The 20,520-nt window shown below is 37.5% G+C and overlaps 1 protein-coding gene across 1 annotated transcript in view; it reads left to right on the top strand.

The window, feature by feature from the left end:
- The window catches only part of LOC139715995 (synaptotagmin-5-like), a 43,892-nt gene extending 26,989 nt beyond the window's left edge, over positions 1 to 16,903 (top strand). The window contains exons 2-8 of the mRNA XM_071627554.1: positions 922 to 1,101; positions 2,333 to 2,687; positions 8,830 to 8,933; positions 9,658 to 9,864; positions 12,425 to 12,545; positions 13,101 to 13,249; positions 14,020 to 16,903. Of these exons, the coding sequence (XP_071483655.1) occupies positions 931 to 1,101; positions 2,333 to 2,687; positions 8,830 to 8,933; positions 9,658 to 9,864; positions 12,425 to 12,545; positions 13,101 to 13,249; positions 14,020 to 14,175 (1,263 nt within the window). The 5' untranslated portion in view covers positions 922 to 930 and the 3' untranslated portion in view covers positions 14,176 to 16,903. The remainder of the gene's footprint in view (positions 1 to 921; positions 1,102 to 2,332; positions 2,688 to 8,829; positions 8,934 to 9,657; positions 9,865 to 12,424; positions 12,546 to 13,100; positions 13,250 to 14,019) is intronic.
- Positions 16,904 to 20,520: the final 3,617 nt, after the last annotated feature.

Genomic DNA, 20,520 nt, shown 5'->3' with positions numbered 1-20,520 from the left:
AATCCATAATAGAAGTCTTCTGAAATAAAAAGATATACACACACAACAAAAAAAAATCACCAAAAAGAATTACGGAGCTCGGTTCTAAGTAAGACATTATTAAAAGCACCGGGCCCCAACACCAGCTCCGGTATGGAACTACTTACGCCATATTAGAGAACTTATTGAGCTGCTGTAACTTCGACTCATTTCCAGATCGGGATTACCACCGGTGCTTGTGTAAGGATAGCATTTAACACCAGCACTAGCCCCGAACATAGAATCACCCACTGTCTACCTACTTGTCTTGTCATGGCAGCCGCGTCTCTAGCCTTTGGTTATAAATGCATCGTAGCTTAGGTTTGGCTTATAATAGGCTGGCGGCAACCCCTTACCTCTCCGTAGTCTCCGATATGACGCGCTGCGTGGAATTATAAACCTGAGCCACAATGCGTTATCAAAGCCCACCACTACTTTACGACACTACTACCACTACCACCACTTCGTCTACCAGCCTGACTTTGCTGATGCCTCATGGCTCTGCATATTCAATGACCTAAGCAAAGCCAACTTCTACAACAAGAAAAATCATGTAAACCGCTCTACCTCTATTATGCCACTAACACCTCCAACGAATTGATGTGATACATTAGGCCTATAGTATGTCCACATTTGGTGTTATATTACTACATGTTACGCTGGACTACAGTATACTGTATAACCAAGGAGGTTATAGTCCTTCCTAGTATACCAGTATTTATTCTTCAGTTATCAAGTTGTAAGGCTTACTGCAGCTGCTGTTTCCTGCCCTGTTATCAAACAATTACGACCTATCCACACTCCCGTCGTGACTTCTTTGATATATATTGATAATTTTTAAGCACTCTTCCATTTTATCCTCGAAAAGTTTTACGTCATCCTCTCTGGTTTGCGTTCTTGCAGTTTGTCAAGATGTCGACCACCATCATACTTGGCGTGGCTTGCGGCGTCGGAGCCGCCGTATTTCTCGCCACTCTCTACGCCGTGTACGCGTACTCGCGGGCGTGTGCCCGATGCAGGGAAAAGAAGTTACGAGATCAGCCAGAAGCTGTGGGCACCATAAATATCGCAGAACCACCAAAGGTAAGCTAATGCAAATCCAGGGGGAAAATAAAACACACACAATCAGAATTTAACACCTTTCGACCATATAATTGAGGAAGAAGACCGAGCAATCTTGTCATTTGCTTTGGGTCAAATTGTTCTTACGCACTTCCCCTTTCCCCATCTTACACGTCACCTGCGTCCCCCCGCAAACAGAAGAAACACACGTGAAATATCGGTTATATAATGTTACGGTGGATGAACCACTTGGTGCGTATATCAGTTTACGAGAGATTGTTCAATGTGTGTTTTTCATCGATAATTCAATTCTGTGCGTGATCATAAGAACTATGTGATATGTATGTATGTATATTAAGCACATGTATTTTATTATACACACACACATATATATATATATATATATATATATATATAGGGCCTACATATACTAGTACATATAACTATATATCATAAACAATATGCAAATTAGTTCATGACAAAATAACACAAATTTCATTATGACAACATAAATTCCACATTGTCAATATTACGAATGAAAAAGAACGATTTTTATGTGTAAAAAAGGAAAAGAGACATATATATTATATAAACATGCACACACACACGCACACACACACACACAAATATACATACATACACATGCATAAAGTAATATTCTGCACATTCGCTAAATCACTGGACTTGACATCCAATATTTGTGTTCTTCTTAATTGCCTACACGTGAGAAGAGATCGCCAGAAGAAGCAACTTTTTAATACTTCCCGGGTCATGGCAAATTTCAATGAATCAGTAATCAATAGTCATGACAATTACATCACTTTGGCAATAAAAAGTCTGGCATTGAAAGGGACATGTAACTATGGTAGGCTTATATACGGGAACCTTTCCCGAAAATGTTGTACTTATTCTGACATGACATTCATAACTATGAAACATCTGTTCATTGGTCTTATTTGTTTCCATTCAGGTGCTAAACGTGAGAAGCGGGAAAATGATACGTTTTCCTGTTTTAAGAAATCCCGGGATCTTGTGCTCTTTTTTTTAAATGTTCGAAAACAACATTCATTCCGTTTCAAAGCAACGTGACACTAGAATGTATAATGTACAGAGGGCCCTGGTCTGGTCTGAAAATGATAACACAAGCGATTTGTGTCATACCATTCTTATGCTGTCACAAACCAGCATTCTACGAAGAGAAAACGTATACAATGAGGGCTCTTTGTGTTTCGTCCTTTATGCATCTATCCAGAATTTCTTCATCCCTAAGGAGCGGATCGCAGTGCAGCCAATTGCAAACCGAATCCAGTCTCCACCGCAGAGAATTGAATCCCCTATCCGATCCGACCCAGATCTCAACAGTTTGAGCACCAGCGACTCGAGCCACAATGGATCATTCTGCGGCTCGTTCGAATCCGAGATTGGAACAGTGAAACCGGAACTGTATCCGAGGAAAGACGATTGTCTTGTCATCAAGTCATCTGAGCAGTACGGCAGTGGAGCAAACGGTCATTCTCATACAAAACAGGGAAAGAGGATTGGGCGATTGCACGTCAAACTGAAATACGATTTCAACAAGTCTGACTTTGTCGTGAAATTGATTGAAGGTGAGTTTCTTTCTCTATCTTGCCCCCATCTCCCTCTGTCTCTCTTTGTCGCAATGAATCAAGTTGACCAGAATGACGATTACAGCTATCCACATGACATATTTCTAATGTATACTCTCAAAATGAAATGATAAATCAACATTGTAAATATTGTCACTCCTGTAACCTGTTTGTAAAAAGAAATGTTATATTTAACACTCAAAATGTTGAATCTACCATTTCTTTTTATTCGACATTTTGACTGTTAAAAGTTTAACATTCAATGAAAGGTTGGAGGAGTTACAGCATTTTGAATATTGGTTTACCATTTCATTCTTAGAGTGTAAAGGATGTAAATGTCATGTCCTCTTTTATCATTATTCACAATGTGCTATATCTTTAGATCTTAACCGTGGTTTGCAGAAATATTTAACCTATTAACACTCACACGTACGACATTATGCCTTTGTCATCATGGGAAACATGTTATCTGATATAGCCCAACATATTTGAATGGCGACAGATTTGGTCGGCTGTATTACAGAAATCATTAAGGATGGTGAGGATCGGATATGTCTTCATTATCTCCTTCATAAGAAATGTAGTCACCGTATCTCTTCAGTGGATTTGAATCGGTCACTCTTCGCCCTAAATTGAATATTATATTTGCTGTAGGGTTGGCTTTGTGTTACACCAAGAACACACTCACTTAAAGAGATTAAAGGGGAAGTGAAAGCTGAGAGATTCAGCGAAGTAGAGGAGAGAGAAGAGAAAACCTAGAGGAAGAGCGGGAGAAGAATGCAGACCAGTTGGCATGGCAGTCATAATGCAACTTGCTATGACGGATTCGGCCGGATTTGAACATTTGAGACAGATCAGGCGCCCATGCATCTTCCACTATAAACATGCTCGTGCATATTTTGAAACAATTTCCCCATACCAAATCCCTGCAATGAATGCATGGATTCATTTCCCCTCGATTAGATAGCAGAGTATACATCCGATAGCAATATCATGGTTACAAAGTAATTGTGAGCAAAATTGTCTGATTGTCGTAATTCAATTTGAGTCGACCATATGATTAAATTAGGCATTAAATTTCGCCACAATATTTTCGTTAAAAGAGAGACAAGCCACGAAAATCAAAACAAAACGTCTGGTTTGAAAGAAAGCATAGTCAGTATTTTCAAATTCAGGCTGTGAAATACATGAGAAAACACTCATACAATGATTTGTTTTCCAGTATATTTTTTTGTTGTTTTACTAATCCATTTACATAATGCAATTATACGAAAGTATTCTTTTCTTTTTTAATTTGAATGTGCACAACAGAAGAGAAATCCGACATTTCCTGTCCATCGTTTTATAGAAATCCACTGAGTAATTCAAGGAAATGAATATGCAATACATCAAGGCGAAACATTGGACGAAATAATTATATTATAACAAAACAACAACACTACGAACACGAAGACCTCCCCCTTGCCTTCTACATCTTCTCTCCCCTCTCTTACGAACCTGTATCCTATTTCTATCCCCCACCCTCTGTGCGCACACACGCACGCACATACACATATGTATTTATATAATTATGTATGTGAATATATATATATATATATATATATATATATGTATATATATGTATATATATATATATATATATATATACATGGCTCGACACTAACTTTTTTGTTTGGTGGCCCGATGGGGCCACCAAAATCGTAAATTTCATATTTTTGGTGGCCCGAGAGAAAAATTTGGTGTCCCGAAAAAAAACACCAATAAAAAACATTAAAAGTCCTTTTTTTTAATGAGTCAAATATTTAAGATTTATGATAGTAAGAATTAGAAGTTGGACATATCTACTCATAAGTAAACTTCAACAAACTTGCAACACTCACTCTCAGGCATTCAATCAGTCCTTTTCATCCATCCTTTGAACAAATTTAATTGCTAATTTCCGGCGCAAAAAGTTACGAATTTATTGACATACTTTTCAAAAAATTTTGGTGGCCCGAGTCGGGCCACCAAATTTGCCCTTTTTTGAAATTTGGTGGCCCGACTTTCATTTTTGGTGGCCCCGGGCCACCGGGCCACCGTTAGTGTCGAGCCCTGATATATATATATATATATATATATATATATATATATATATGTTTTCTTTTTACGTGAAGCTGGCTTGGCCACGTACGTTATGGGCAAAGTGATGGGTGCTCCATTGTATACAAGTAGTCGCGACGTTCTTATGTTCACATCCCAAGCCCTGACGAAGATCCGTGAAAAAGTCGAAAGCTTGGCATTATTAAAGGGGAAAATCCAGTCCAAATATCAGTTAGTCTGATAGGAAAAAGTAAAATGTTGGAGTTCAGCGGTAAATTTTGATTAAAACCGGATGAAAAATAAGGATTTTATGACAATACAAAGTTTCGCTAATTTTTCAGGAAACAGTTCTTGAACGGTCAATATGAATATGCAAATGGCAAAGTGAGCATGTCATCCCCTCACAACTTGCCATTATATAATTTGCACAGAAAATCTTAAAATTTCCAGTGTTTCATTCAAACGCAATTATGTCTTCGGATCAAATCCTGTATCTAATTGATCACTTTTCTAAAGTTATTCAACCAGGAATAACATCATGTTTCAGACTTCATCACTTTTTGTACACGATCAATGGAAAATTGTGAGGGTATGACATGGTTAGCTCACTCATTTGCATATTCATATAAACTGTACAAGAACTGTTTTGCAGAAACTAGCAAAACTTCAAAATGTCATAACTTTCTTATTTTCCATCCGATTTCAGTCAAATTTGTACCGTTGAACTCGTAAGATTTTACTCTTTTTTATCAGGCTAACTTATATTTGGACTGGATTTCCCCTTTAAAGGCAATAAGTGAACTAATGCAACGTCCGCTAGCTCTTCCTTTGTCGTATTAAATATATTCATATTGATAACTTTTGGATTTGTTTATGCGGTATGACGTGTGTAATGGCGCAAATCGCACCATCTATAATATAGACTTGTTATGACCTATACGTCTCTCTCTCTCTCTCTCTCTCCCCCTAAGCGCCTATATGAAATAGTCATTCTCATCAATTATATTGGCTTATTAATCAGTCATACCATACTTCACATTATATTCATTTTCAATAGGTGCAGCAATTTGTTAGGTAACACGTGATACCACATTGATTCGAATTTGTATCTGTAGATTCCCAGTGCTATCGGTTGATTCAAAGCTACCAGTCAAGTGTTGCACAACGTTAATGTCGCCATGAGACTCATAATTCACATATAGCAGAGAACATAATTATTTATATTTGTTTTTACTTTTCCCTCCTTCGGTAAACCACATGCAAACGATATAATTTTATAAAGCACAATTAAGAATGCACGAAGATGTACCAACCATGCAGGTTTTATCCCAGACATGCGCGCGAGCAAACTACAACAGTTAAGAAAGGGATGATACATGCTTTAATTTTCAGCGGAATTATGGTATCAAGAAACCATTGAAGAGAAGACATTGGAAAGTAAGAAATACAATCTTACATGTAAAATTTGCTTGTAATTAGCATACATTCTTTAATAAAAAGAACTGGTTTATTCTTAATAAGAAGTCATGGACTCGAGAGCAATGGTGCACATTAAACAATAAAACGAAGGACGAGCAGAAACAAAAGTGAAAAATCAGTATCAAATGGAAATGAAAATAAAAAGACGATATCACACAATTCCAGCAGTGGATGATCGCGGACAGTTGTAAGCAGAAAATACCCAGAGATTTATGAGACATAATATGTAAAGTAAATTTGAGAGTGTCGGGTGATTGGGAAAAGAAACTATACATTTTGTGTTCCCCATGCATGATATATGAGCCTGGGCCGGTATCTACTAAACTTCTAAGACAATTTGCACAATGACCCAAATTTTCTGACTTAAGCATGCTTATTAGTTTATGGAATACCGGCCCAGGTCTGTAAAGACAGTGTAGCAAAAGGAGCATAGTGATTGCGCAATGGAGCCTGTACAAAATACTAATCAAATGACAAATATATATGCAATCATTTTAGTTTTATTTTTCGTCGAACGCTTTCATTCATATAAAAAACCTTTAAGGAGGTCATTGAAGTCTATAACTAAGCGCGGAGTTATGCTGTATGGACATTTTCTAGAAAGATAAAAGATCTATTTGTGTAAGGCTGTTTAACGAAAGATCTGACGAAGAAAATTGGTGCAACATGAGTTATCGACTTCATGCATACAACTAGACGTTGATTTAAATTACGAGACCGTTTAGGTAAAACAACTCCCGAACGGCTGCTAACAATCGCATCCCATATTAGGGAATTTACAATTTCTTTGCACTCTTCTATTTAAAGTCCACCTTTGTGTTCTTACATTGTCTGCTATAAAATAGGATATCCACAGAATATGGATTATTCTTACAGGAATTGCCAGAGGTTCTTTTTCTACGAAGACAAAGAATCAGTAGAAAGCAATAGACGTCTAGAGCTAAATTTAGGTGGTCTGTAGAAGAAGTATTAAAACACACCGTGTACCGTGCACACCTGCTGAGTAATAAAGGACTATTGATCAGTAAAAGAATTTTAGATGTACATATAATCATGTGGCAGTATGTAGCATAAGTTTATAAGAAAGGCTGCCATCGTCTGAAAATACGATACTTCGTGAATAAGATATTTTTATCAATCGTTAGGGTTACTTAGTGTCATGTGTGATATAACGTTACGTGTAAAAGTAGTAATAATCCTTCAATTTGAATTATGACTTCTAATGTGCTAGCAAAATTATAAACAACAAGCAAAAAACACAAGCATGGAAAAAAATAACTTAATTCAAGTATTGTTAGCTGACCTGAAATAAACCTGCTTCATTACCAGGTATACTATGTGAACGGACTTGCTTTAATGGAAAACGGTCTTTATCAGGAATAGACGGTTCTATTCAACTTCCTCCTTACGGGTCCCAGCGGAAGAAAAAAAATAATGAGATTCCTTTTTACGCTAGCGAAATTTGAATTCCATTTCGTCAAAGTGCATTATTTTATAGGATTATCCGATTCGCTACCCATGGCATTCAGACAATGTCTGCGGTGGGAAAACATTTCGAACTGCATTTCATTTCCCTCGGGAAAAGAAAAATCGGCAATATCCGTATAATCTCTCAATTTATATACTGCTACAACAATACTATGCCCGCACATCTAGAGACACAAACACTTCACCGCGTCGTAAACGCCAAGTTTATGCACCCTGAACATTTCCTTCATCATTTTCGGACCATCACAAAAGCACAAAAGTATTTAAACTTCTCTTTTTTTCAGTTGCAGTTAAAAGAGGTTTCAGTTTAACTAATTTGTTTTATTTCACGCAAATCTCGCAGGATACCTACCTTTGCAATTCGCTGTGCATGTTGAAAACATAATGAACGCGTGAATATATTGGGAAACGTACCCGCAGTGAGAAAATCGAACAAAGGTGTACCATAGCGTCTGTTATGTTTGGAAAAGTTTGTGTGATTCGATAATTAGGCCCATTTTGCAGACCTATACCTCTGTTTCTGACGAAAACTACATAATACCCTTATAAGTTTATTCCTGCTATATGAAATGTTGTTCGAGTTTGTTTGCCAACCTCAAGAAGAAACAAAATGCATGAATATACGCCCTTTAATACTTAGCATCCTTCTGCCGTCCTGTATGTAACCTCCTCTAGCCTACAAATATTACAAATGTAAATGTGGAAACAAATCATAATTTCCTCTTTAAAAACAAATTTAAGAAGTGATTTGAAATATTACTAATTGTGTCTTTTATGTCGTCCATCGACTATTAAGTAGCATGATTAAGTTGAGGTTACAATTATGGCCGATTAAAGAGATATGGAGTGATAAGTATAATAATGGTCAATCCAAAGAAATAGATGCATAAGTTCAACTATCAGTGAAAACCATGCAATATTCCGTAAGTGAATAAGCTAAATATGATTTCTGAATACGCAATGATATTTCGCGAAATACTGTTCTGCACAAAGCTTCTTTATGTACCAGAGTTTTACCTACCAGTTAGCGATATCAATTTCTCCCTATGTCAACCACTGAGTGATTTACTAATTTTCATATACTTCTCCTTTTTAGCACAACATTTGCCCGCCATGGATATTGGCGGATCAAGCGACCCCTACGTCAAGATATCACTGGAACCAGACGAGGACCGGAAGATTAAACAGTCGACTGTTCAGGTGACGTAACACATTTAAACGCATCAAACAATATTTTGCCTCGAGAGTAGACTAATCTTCCTTCAACAAATATCTGTCATTGCAGTAATTGCTTTCTGTTGATAGTGGTTGAATGGTTCTAAAGCTTTGTGACAAGCAACTAATAGTTAGACAGAAGATGAGAAAGCGCTCTCTCGATCATAGTGTTGTGAATTATTTCCTTTTCTTGTTCGTGAAATGCCCAATGTCGATGTTACAATGCAGTCTTTCATGTGCATGATAGGAAGTTTCGCGCATTAACTTTAAGTTATTCCTAATGACGACTAGGCAACTTAAGCTACCTTTATGAAATGTCTCCTGTTCTTCATTTTCATTTCATCTCATCTCCGTAGATGAAAAATCTTGGTCGGTCTATTTTGTATCATCGTCATAGTCTTGTCTGATTGAAATATTTCAACATCCAGGCATGGAGTCTCGTGAAAGTTACCGACTTCTTGATTGTACTATGAGCAATTATGCATGTTTCTTTCATATCACTCTTTCCTGAAGTTGCTTTGGAAAATCTTTACAGGTTTGCGAAGTTATAGTTTTTAGCCGTTGGGGAAAAAGTGCTTCTTTTGGATTTCTTTATAAATAGCAGTCTGCGTATTGAAAGAATGAGATGGCGATAATGTTTATCGATGCATATACAGTGTACCTCAGTCCCGACTTAATCTCTGCGTGCACTTCTTTTCATTCTTCACAGAGAAGAACACTGAATCCTGTGTTCAATGAAATTTTCAAATTTCCCACCACCTACGAGGAACTGCAAGAAAAGATCGTCCGCTTTTCCGTTTTCGATTTCGACAAGTTTTCGCGCCACGATGCGATCGGCGAAGTCGTGATCAGAATCTGCGATGTAGACGTGTCACGTGAGCTAGACGTATGGAGCGAACTACGGTCTCCCCAATCGGTAAGTTCTTCAGTGTTGCATTCAATGAATTAAAAGAGGCACATGTTTAAAATAGGAAAGGTGGTTTGTAACGCCTTAACGCGTTAAAATGGGCAGGGTGTGACACTCAACAGTATTGAGGTCCGAAGTAGCAGCTGCATATTATACAGTTTAACCCATATCCTGTTCTTTGTAAAGAGCTGCCATTCTATCCGTACAGGATATTTTGTGGAGGGCCCATTGTGTGTGAGAAACATGTAACCAAGTTTCCCCATCACAAGACGTAAAGAGAAGGAAGGAATCCATTGGAATACAATAGATCGGAAACGGCAAGGCAATATATTCTCAAGAAAAAAAAAACATTCTGCAAAAGCTCAGTCAATAATTGTCAAAGCTTTCAAATTTCAAATTTCATTGCACCATACCTCTGTTAAAGGTAAAAAAGACTGGTGACCATATAGTACAAAAACAAAACAAAACAGAACACTGAATCACAGTAGACAGCTCCGTGACCTTAAAAAATGTCTGTAGAAGTTAATTGAAAACATGAAATGACAATCGATGAAGAAAAGAATGTATGGAGTCCTAAACACATTGGGATGCATCATACACGTCTCCTGGAAATTATGTTTTGATTAGATTTGATGATTATGGACTCAAGAGTAACGGGGGAAATCGTGAGTAGAAGGTGAAGCATCACAGACTGCCATAAACCACATGGAGAGAGTGAAACGCACAAACAGGCAAATCAGACACTTGAGAATTAGTTTATTGATGTCTGAAATGTGTGTTTGCGTAGGAAAAAGTGATTGATCACCGAATATTTTTTTTAATTAGTGTATAGAAATATCACAAACACATAAGCACACACATACACACGCGCGCGCACACTATTTTAAGCAATATCCAAATAATTGGGAAACTTAAGGCTGCAGAGCTGCCCACTACAAGCCAAAAACCCATACCAAGGTATATCTTTAATGTATACATGAACAATCAAAAGCTGTGACAGAGCATTTTACTTTATAGTGTGTCGATGCATGGAAAGCTAAGGAGGTTCGTCTGCTATACGTCACTCGTTCCCAGTCTCTGGGAGGAGGTTCGGATGTTTTGAATCTGACAACTTGCAATATCAGAATCCGTTGCATTCATTGTATATTGTTTCCGTTTCATCCGCATCTTGTAAAAGATACCTTTTGCGATATTCTGTCAGGTGTCCATGCGCAATCCCATTGTCTTTTGAGCGTCTTCTTTTTTTCCTTTTTTCCTTTTTTTTTTTTGGGGGGGGGGGAGGGGGTGTAGGTTGGGGTTTCTCGAAGGCTGTATCTGAGTCACTTTGCACATTGGCGTAATGACATCCTTTTGGAGCGCTGTACGTATCATGCTGTCTCAATGTTGAATCATATGATTCCATTTCATAACAACACACGATGGCAGCTCTTGCTGCAATGGCAAGTGTCATGCATGGTAATTGCTATCATAACATCTTTTATGAAATGAGACCTATAGAACAACATTTCGTAATCCTTAATCAGGGTCTCATTTCATAATTGTTATGATAGCAAATCTTGCTAGATTGGTAACTTCTTGCAGCAACAGCCAATCAGGAAGAGGGATTTTTGTCATTACAATGACACTTGCCACTACAGCAGGAGTTGTTACCTTGACAACTTGTTATGAAATGGAGCCCAGGAATAGCATTTTCTGTATGTGACATCATAATCAAGCTCTCAACTCGTTGACTTTGCTCCTCGTTCCTATCACCCCATTGAAACTGGCCGAGTTCAAGAATAATATATCACCTTCAGTTGTTTATGTTCACCCATTGTACCGCTAATGTTAAACGACGTTCTCTTTCACTTAATCGTAAATACTTACTGATAAGACCATGTGAACGCTATGAGCACATGACACGAAAAAATATCCACAAAGCACCAGAACGGCACATTATATAGATGATGACTGGCGGGGGAGGGAACATACCGAATGTTCCACCCGAAGGGTTTGAAATGCTATTGAGGGAGGTTATAAGTCCCGAGACGAAGTCGAGGGACTTATAGCCTCCCGAAATAACATTTCAAACCCTGAGGGTGGAACGTTTGGTACATGTTCCCGACAACAAAAGTCATCATCTGTTATATTATATGGGTTAGTCAAATACGTCAACGTCAACCACCAAAGATCGTAGAGATTCAGTGTACTTACGCGTAGCTAGCGTAGCCCGACCAGCTGTTAATACGCAGTGCGCTACACAGCGACTGGGCTGTAGTGTACGATCTTTGCAACCACCAGCATGCATCCGCATATCATGCAGAGCACAACGCACTCGATCGCTCGCTCGCGCAGAGCCAAATTCACTGTGCGCGCGGTCCTAGGCCTTCTGTCATTAAATTTGTTACGTGTAAATGTTCTCCCATGGGAGAACATTACCAAGAATGTTCGCCCATGGGCGAACATAACGAATGTACCTCCATCACGTGACTCTGTTTAGCCAATCACTAACCGGTATTTAACTAACCCATTTAATATAAATGAATAGTGACTTGCTTTCATCGCATTTCAATCTTTTGGCTGATTGCAGAGAAAAGAGGAACTGGGTGATCTGCTGTTCTCCATCAGTTACCTGCCAACTGCAGAGAGATTGACTCTTGTGGTTCTCCGAGCTCGGAACCTTAAAACCATGGATATCAATGGTAGTTCAGGTAAATTTACAACAACAGCAATAGCGAGCGTGAAAAAAAAAAATAACACTAAGAGTATTTCACACTTTGGCATTGAGTGCGTCAGACTACGTACTGTAAAATTCAATGGAATAAAAAGAATATATATCGTTTGTGGTTATTTCATTGTGAACGTAATACCTATACATTTTCAAACAAAATTGAATGAAACATACGAAAAGAAGAATGTGTGTGTTAATGAATAGTCTACAATAAAACAACAAATAAACAAGGAGCATTGTGATGTGCCCATATGTCGGAACGGGTGAAAATTTCTCGTCCGCTCTCGTCTTATTTGATGATGACGATGACCTGATGCAGATTAAACATTCGATTCACAAATATCAATCACACAGCATTAAGGCCTGAAGTACAGCAGCTGGCATCTTTTTTTCTCCTTTTTTTTTTCAAATCCAACTTTGGCTGCTTTGACTCATGAACGTGATTATTAGCTTACGTGAATACCACATTATTATAAGAAGTGATATGCTTTTTACACCAGCCTTAGAGACAGTCATTTGTCGTTTCTACCACCAGATCCTTTCCTGAAGGTGTCTCTTCTCCAAGGGGGAAGGAGAGTAAAGAAGAAAAAGACCACCGTCAGGAAGTGTAATTGCAACCCGACTTGGAATGAAGCTATCATTTTCAACGTGCCGGCCGCTGCTCTCAGTGCTTGCAGCTTGGAGGTACAAAAATCTTCATTAATATTGTGTTCTTTTCTGTTTGGAATATTCTTGAAGAATGAACAAACTCTGACTATCATTTGTGTGTGTCTGTTTGATGAGAAATCAATTCGTGTGCTTTTTCTCATTGTTCGAATGATTTCTAGTTGGAACGAAACATTGCTTGCCAGCAACAGACATGGAAACGAGAGATACACGTCTTGCAAGTATATAATTTATGTCGAAATAAATCATACAAGGTGTAGACGAATACAAGTGTTTATGGTGCAAATATTTTGCCGTAAATAATGTTATATCATGTATTTCATAACATCATTGGTTATCACATAATGCATGTTAAAAATAAATTTGACAACAACTGCGAAATATCATTTTGTCTATGCTTTACAAATCATCACTTTCAACGGGAGTTGATTAATACATAATAATTTGGTCTTTATCATATGATGGCGCAATAAGCCTCTTCAATTTCGTATCGTCAGGCCCCGTAAATCCATCTTAGATGTCTCAACAGCTGTCACTGGCAACATTATTCATGCGTTCATACAGGTACATAATATCACGCTTGAAGTCCCCCTCCTGCCCTCACGCCCACACCGTGACACACACACACACACACACACACACACACACACACACACTCACACACACCAGGGAGGTGAGAGGAAACACACACACACACACACACACACACACACACACACACATGAAAAACCCGAAGTTTTCTCTTCTGATTAGTCTTCTTGTCATTTCCGTACTCGGTTTCGATGCAGCTTGTAGTGATGGACTACGACCTGCTTGGTCAATGTGAGAAGATCGGCGAGACCGAGGTGGGACCTCACTGCGGTGGCATCGGCCAGGACCAGTGGACTGAGATGGTGCAGAACCCAAGGAAACCAGTCTCCGTTTGGCACACGTTAAAACCGTAGAATTGCACATCACTTTACAGACTTGAATCTTGAAGTGAGAAAAAAAGGTAATATTTTGATAATTTAAAATATGAACGACACCGGTAGAAAGCAAAAATTTAAACAAATTTTGTTGCAGATTTAATAATCTGAGAGATAAGCAATGAACATTAATTTTGAATCTTTGCAGCAGACAAATCCTGGTAACGCGACCGATTTTGTTAACTCGGTTTGACTTTCGCTGTTTTGCGACATGATTAGAAATCTCATGTCCCTGAAATATAAAATTAATCATAACATCATGGAAAATACTCTTCTGAGATAATGATATGTCACATGTGGCGTGATAGGTCTGGAATTTCAGTCAGGTGGCAAAGCCAACAGTTTTCAATATATTCAGATCATCATGTCGTCTCCACGTATCATGAAAGTTAATCATGAAGCCATGGAAGAATACTCGGCAAACATAGATTATTACACAATACGACACGACAGGTTTTGAGCTGGTTCCAGTCACTTGACAAAGTTGGCTAAAAATGCAATACACTGTATAGGGTTCGCAGGAAAAATTGTTCAGAAGTAGGAGATACAAGGAATAGATATTTACTCGCCACTGTAGTTGGAAAAGACAACAAAAACAGAATGTTTCAGAGTCCTTTCAGAACACACCAAAACAAAAGCGAACAAACAAGATTATTGCAGCACCCCCATGATATCACATTTCCACACGGGAAAGTTGCTTTTAATGTCATCTTATATTGCAGCTCATCGCAGAATCCCCGATGCTCTTTTGTTCTTTTTTCCACATTAGTTATAATTATGCTCTTGAAGCTAAAGGTATAGGTACATGATATAGGAGAGATTCTGTCAGTGCCAATTAAATCGACTGACCACTATTAAGAGAGTGTATGATTTCTAAGCAAAGTTGTCAGAGGGTACATCTCCAAACAAGAACACTCGACCTTGTTTGACAATTTTTGTAGCTCTCTGGAACAAAACTTTTACTATCACGATGAAGTTTGTTTTCATCCATAGTTGACATCAGGATTAAAATTATGCCACATTGTAGACCCAAGTGCCTCTAGATTAGGAATTTCAAATCTAGATATCGCAGGAATGTCCTGGGATTTTCTTCTGAATAATTATAGCATTTTCCACCTAAACAAAGAAAGACAGACAACTCTTTAGATTTTATGTTATACTGTTTGCAACTGATTCAAAGCTGTATTCAGTCGGCTTCTTTTGAACACTATAAGAATGCCTTGAAAATGAAGACTTCTTCCTTATTTAGTCAATAATCATACCGTCCTCCCATTACACCCGGTATATAAGGGACATTTGTGTGCGGGTCAGTATGACGTCATGTAAAAGACTACAAACAAACTGTTGCTGGATCATCTATGACATCAAATGGACATTACCTGCAGTTACCGATGGATGGTGGTAAAATTTACTACAGCCAGTGTAACAATAGTGTTAACTCAAGTATAGACGATTATACGATCTTTTGATCTGATGTGATATATTCAGGTGCTTGTAATGTTACTATTTTGAAATAGACGTATTCATTTATTTGTGATATAGACGTAACTTGCAAGTTATATATTATGTTATATACACTCTACTACATACTTTTGTATGGAAAAGTCAATTCAGTATGTCAACGTCTTCTGTATGTATCTCCCTTGACAATTTATCTTGTAAATACTACCTCGAATCATATATACTTGCTGTCAAAAAAAAAAGTTTGCGAAGTTGACCAGAGAAGCTATTTATTCTTGATATTGTAAAGACTTTTCTGAATAAAGTGTATCAAGGAAGATTTTTGGTCACGTTTTTAGCCGTGCTGTATTGATAACAAAATTAATGTATGATGTTGAACAGTTTTTATCACATTGAATTTATTGTATCTGTATACATTATGTTTTCTGACGATTGTGTGGCGAAGTGCTAATGGCAATGTGTACAAATTATAATTTTGATTTCAAGATATCGTAGTGCACTATCGGTCTTGTACAGAAAGGGGACTAAGCTGATGCATAGAGTGGAAAGTGCTTGTCATTCCAACCGTTCTATTAGTACACAACTGTACCTGGAGATTCCTTTGTCTTTATGACTACAGTATTGCATTAATCCAACGGCTCTTTATTTTGCAGGTTCGTTTTCCGAAAGTGTACTAGGGTTCGATATACTAAGAGTTCATTTCATCTATATATGAAACTCAAAAGGGCTTATTAGTCCGAAGATTTAACAAGGTTAGTTGTTCCCAAACTTAAATGAGATTGATCAAAGCAAATATTTTTATTGAGCTATGCTGCTTAATGAATTTTGATTTTTGTTTTTGTTTGCTGTTTGCTCCTTTGCGGAAACTCCTTCTTGTCTGACGGTAGGGTATATGGATAATCTAAAGTCCCCACCACTCTATTGAAATCAATTTTGCTAGGAACTGAGAATCAACGTCCTTCCAGCACAGGGAACCCATCCGCGCAACTGCTCGAGACAAACGATAAAATGTCGTGCGCTAAAATGTACACACAAATCATCCTCCCTGAGACTTTAGTTTACGAGAAAAAAAGTCATATCATATGTTTTTGAATCATTCACGGTATTTTCTTTTACAAAAAGTGCAAAAAACAAACAAACAAACAAACACCTGTTTCATTTTGGAACTAACGAATCTTCGGAATAAATAGCTGTTAGTCATACGATGCTATGGTTTCATAGCATGACTGTCGTTAACATTGATGAATATAATGACGGTTGAGTATCCTCTCCTGTCTGTCCGCTTTGCACGATTCCTCTAAGTCTTTTATATCTTGTAAACCCTCTTCATCCACTGTCTGGTAATTGAATCTGACTACATCGTTCCCAATACAATTTGGAAATTGTATCGTACAGTATTAGAAACTATTACCACTGTATTATGGCAGCAATAAGTTGTACTGAGCAAATTAGTTAAAAGGATCGGTATATTGGCCACAACCTGTGTCGTCACACATGATGTTCATTAGGCGTAAGACAATTAGCGATTGAAGTATAGCCATATACCAGCAGAAACTGCAGCATTATGTAGATGTGGTCATGTTATATACTCTATAATTCTGATCCCCCCTAGAGTAACTGGTTTATTTTTTTTTTTCCTTGCAGTTAGTCGAGTATCAATACGGCCACATGAAACAAATGCATTGACCGAGCAGGTATCCTCCTTGTATCAACCAAGTCTTTTCCTCTTTATAGTATTTAGCTTACTTGCCGATGAATCTATTCTCACAGGTTTTCACCTTGTCATTGCAATCCCAAGTCCGAAGATTTAACAAGGTTAATTGTTTCCAAACTTAAATGTTGTATAATTTTAGATTATACTGTAACACCAAACAGTTCTGTTGGTAGCCAGTAATGACGTATAAGTGTCGATCGTAGTGAATACAGCAGGTTGTGAAGGCTCCATTAACGAGCCAGCTTAGGGATGGAATAGTGTTGGTTGAGATGAGGATTCAGCTTTTAACTTTTTGTGAGATATTTAGAATCTACTTATAAAATGTTGAAAAGCACACAATACTATAAGAGGAATGTAAAGTTTATTTGATGAAAATCGTTTCTCAAATGGCCGAGATATCCTAAAACAAAGTACAACAAAGCGATCCTAATGGTAGGTGGGTCCCATCTATTATCAAGATCGCGTTGTTGACTATCTAAGCCATTTCAAAACCAATTTTCATTGAATAAACTTTGAATTCCTCTTAGAATTATATGCTCTTTTATATTTCATAGCAGGTTTCTCATCTCACACACAAAAAAGTTGAAAACCTGAAGCCCAGTCTCACCAAAAATATACTATCCCTTTAGGCATGTTTACAAGGATTGGTGCGTGTTTGTTATGGTATTACTCAATCTTTGAATACACCGTAGAATTTTGGGGCCTACTTTCATTTTCTGAACTCCGTCTTTCCAGTTTATTTTCACCCGACTTTCTTTTTTTCATACTCCACTTTGCATTCGCTGAACACTTTGCATGTTCCTTTCAGATGTTATTAATAGCTGCGTGGCGTACCATGTGAACCTATCTATATGACATTTTCCTCATGTTTCTTAACTCCAATACAATGGTTGTTTGATTGTACCAGCTCTCACATTCGCTTAATGACATTATCTTTCTTATTTCTCCTTCCTCTCCCTCTTTATCCCTTTTATACCAATTTTCCTTTTTGCTGTGACAGTGCCCTCTTAGAAATTTACCTCTCGCAGGCTGGAAGCTTCCTTTCAACTAAGAATTACGACAACTACGTTTTGAGTGAATTTACTTTAACAATTCCCTGTGTTGTGAATCTCGTGTGAATTTACTTTGAACAAAATACATGTATTGTATTCCAATATTAGTGCAATTGAGGAGTGTATAAAGCATGTCTGAATGTATATCTTCATAATATTTTCAGAGCAATTGTATTTATTTTGAGAGAAAAATCGACTTAATGAAATTCTATTCGATGTAAAATGTCGGTATGGGGGCAAAAGTGGATTTTATGTACAGCAAGGAAAGCTGTAATAGACGTCATATAAATGTAATATGGTATTGACTGCTAAATTGCAATGTAATTGTTGAAAATATTTATGCATGCGAATCACCTGATTGGTCATATCAGGATGACTTTCTTTATATCTCTGATGTTTTATCGATTTTTGTGAGAATAGCGCATAAGATGTGTCTCTCATTTGAGAAGATTATTTATGACATTCTTTTGAACGTTGAAAAAATTGTCATTCTGTGTTTTAGTTCTGGTTTCTATTGTATAACATAAGCAAAGTTCTGTGTCCAGATATTTTACTGTCATCTAAAGTGTTTGAATTAGTGCTGTATATACATCTGTGTGTGTTCTCAACTTGAAAGTGAAGATGTTCAATGTGTGAATAAAAACAAGATTGACGTATTGTTTCCCTACAGAAGAAAAAAACAAGAGACTGAAGGTGTACCAAAGAATTGTGGTTTGGAGTTGATTTGACAAGCTTCCAAATACCGCGAAAATCTCGCCTTAACATGTAATGGCTGTGAACGATAGATTTACAAAAGAGAGAGAGAGAGAGAGAGAGAGAGGGGGGGGGGGGGGGGGGGGGTGGGGAAGAAGAAGAAAGAAAGGGCTCTGTTGGCAATTCGACATACATTATGCACATGCAGTGTAGTGAAAATGCTTTATATACTGTATATGCACACTCTATGCACACACACACACACGCAAACACGCGCACACACACTATACGGAAATACATTCAATATAAATATTATATTATGTGTGTTGCGTGTTAGTATATGCATGTATATTTAGGGGTGGGGTGGGGTAGTGCTTGTGGTTGTTGAGGTCAAGGGTCAATTCCCCCCCCCCCCCCCCCCCCCCCCCCTTGCTCGATGAAGAATGTCTGGATGGAACCCTCAAAAGACATACATGGTTACATTCTCTGTATTCTGTGTATTAAAAAAAATTAAATACTGCATTCTCGTGTCAATGGTATCAGTCCGACACGCACACACACACACAAAAACTGCCAAAATCACTACCCCAACACACACACTAGAAAATGTTCCACATACATAATTGTTGTACGAGATCAAGTACAACATACAAACAAATGTTAGAACTGATTCCTTGAGAACATACATGTTAGACATATGTGTAATGATTTTTTTCCCTAATTTCTGTGTATGTCTTACTATCTAAAACTGTTTACATACAATGTACTAAATTACGTTTTTAGGAAGCATGAGTTACATTCAGCATTTTGCAGATAATGGGAACAATGTTTGGACACTAGTTGTAAGCATGATTTCATTACAGGTGTGTTTGGTAGTTATTCTGCCATAAAATCTGCTTTCAGTTAGTGAATATCTATAACTGAGGAAGGAACCTAACTAACTTAAATGTCTTTATCATGTGAAGACTTAAATAACTAGACAACACACTTATATAGCTGTTCTATATAAAAGAATAATGTCTCTTATGCATTCTTCTTTAAATACCACACAAACTCAGAAATCGGGATAAAACTTCAATCAAGTACTAAGATGATATACAAGACAATCACTTGTGCAAGGCAAATATTTAATGATGATGCATCTATTTTTCAGTCCATCATAGTCATCATACACTACACTGACTGAATAGTTCTTCAGTTAGTGCCAACATTTTCCTTATCAAGTATACTTACTTGACTTCTGAAATATAAAAACTACTACGTGTATGTCTTCTGTTCTCTCTCAAATCCTTTTGTGAGTATGTGTATTTCCACACCAAAAATTTGCAGTTGAAATAAATTCCACTGCTTCTTAGTTAAATGAAATGCCTCCACTTCTATCACAATCACTAAACAGTGTGTGCC

This window comes from Diadema antillarum, unplaced genomic scaffold (assembly GCF_040938485.1).
Source record: "Diadema antillarum isolate AM-2024a unplaced genomic scaffold, OU_Dant_1.0 scf00000059, whole genome shotgun sequence".
In the NCBI taxonomy this organism is placed as follows: domain Eukaryota; kingdom Metazoa; phylum Echinodermata; class Echinoidea; order Diadematoida; family Diadematidae; genus Diadema; species Diadema antillarum.
The sequence above is the reverse complement of the archived record's forward strand: the minus strand, read 5'-3'. Positions and strand labels throughout refer to the sequence as shown.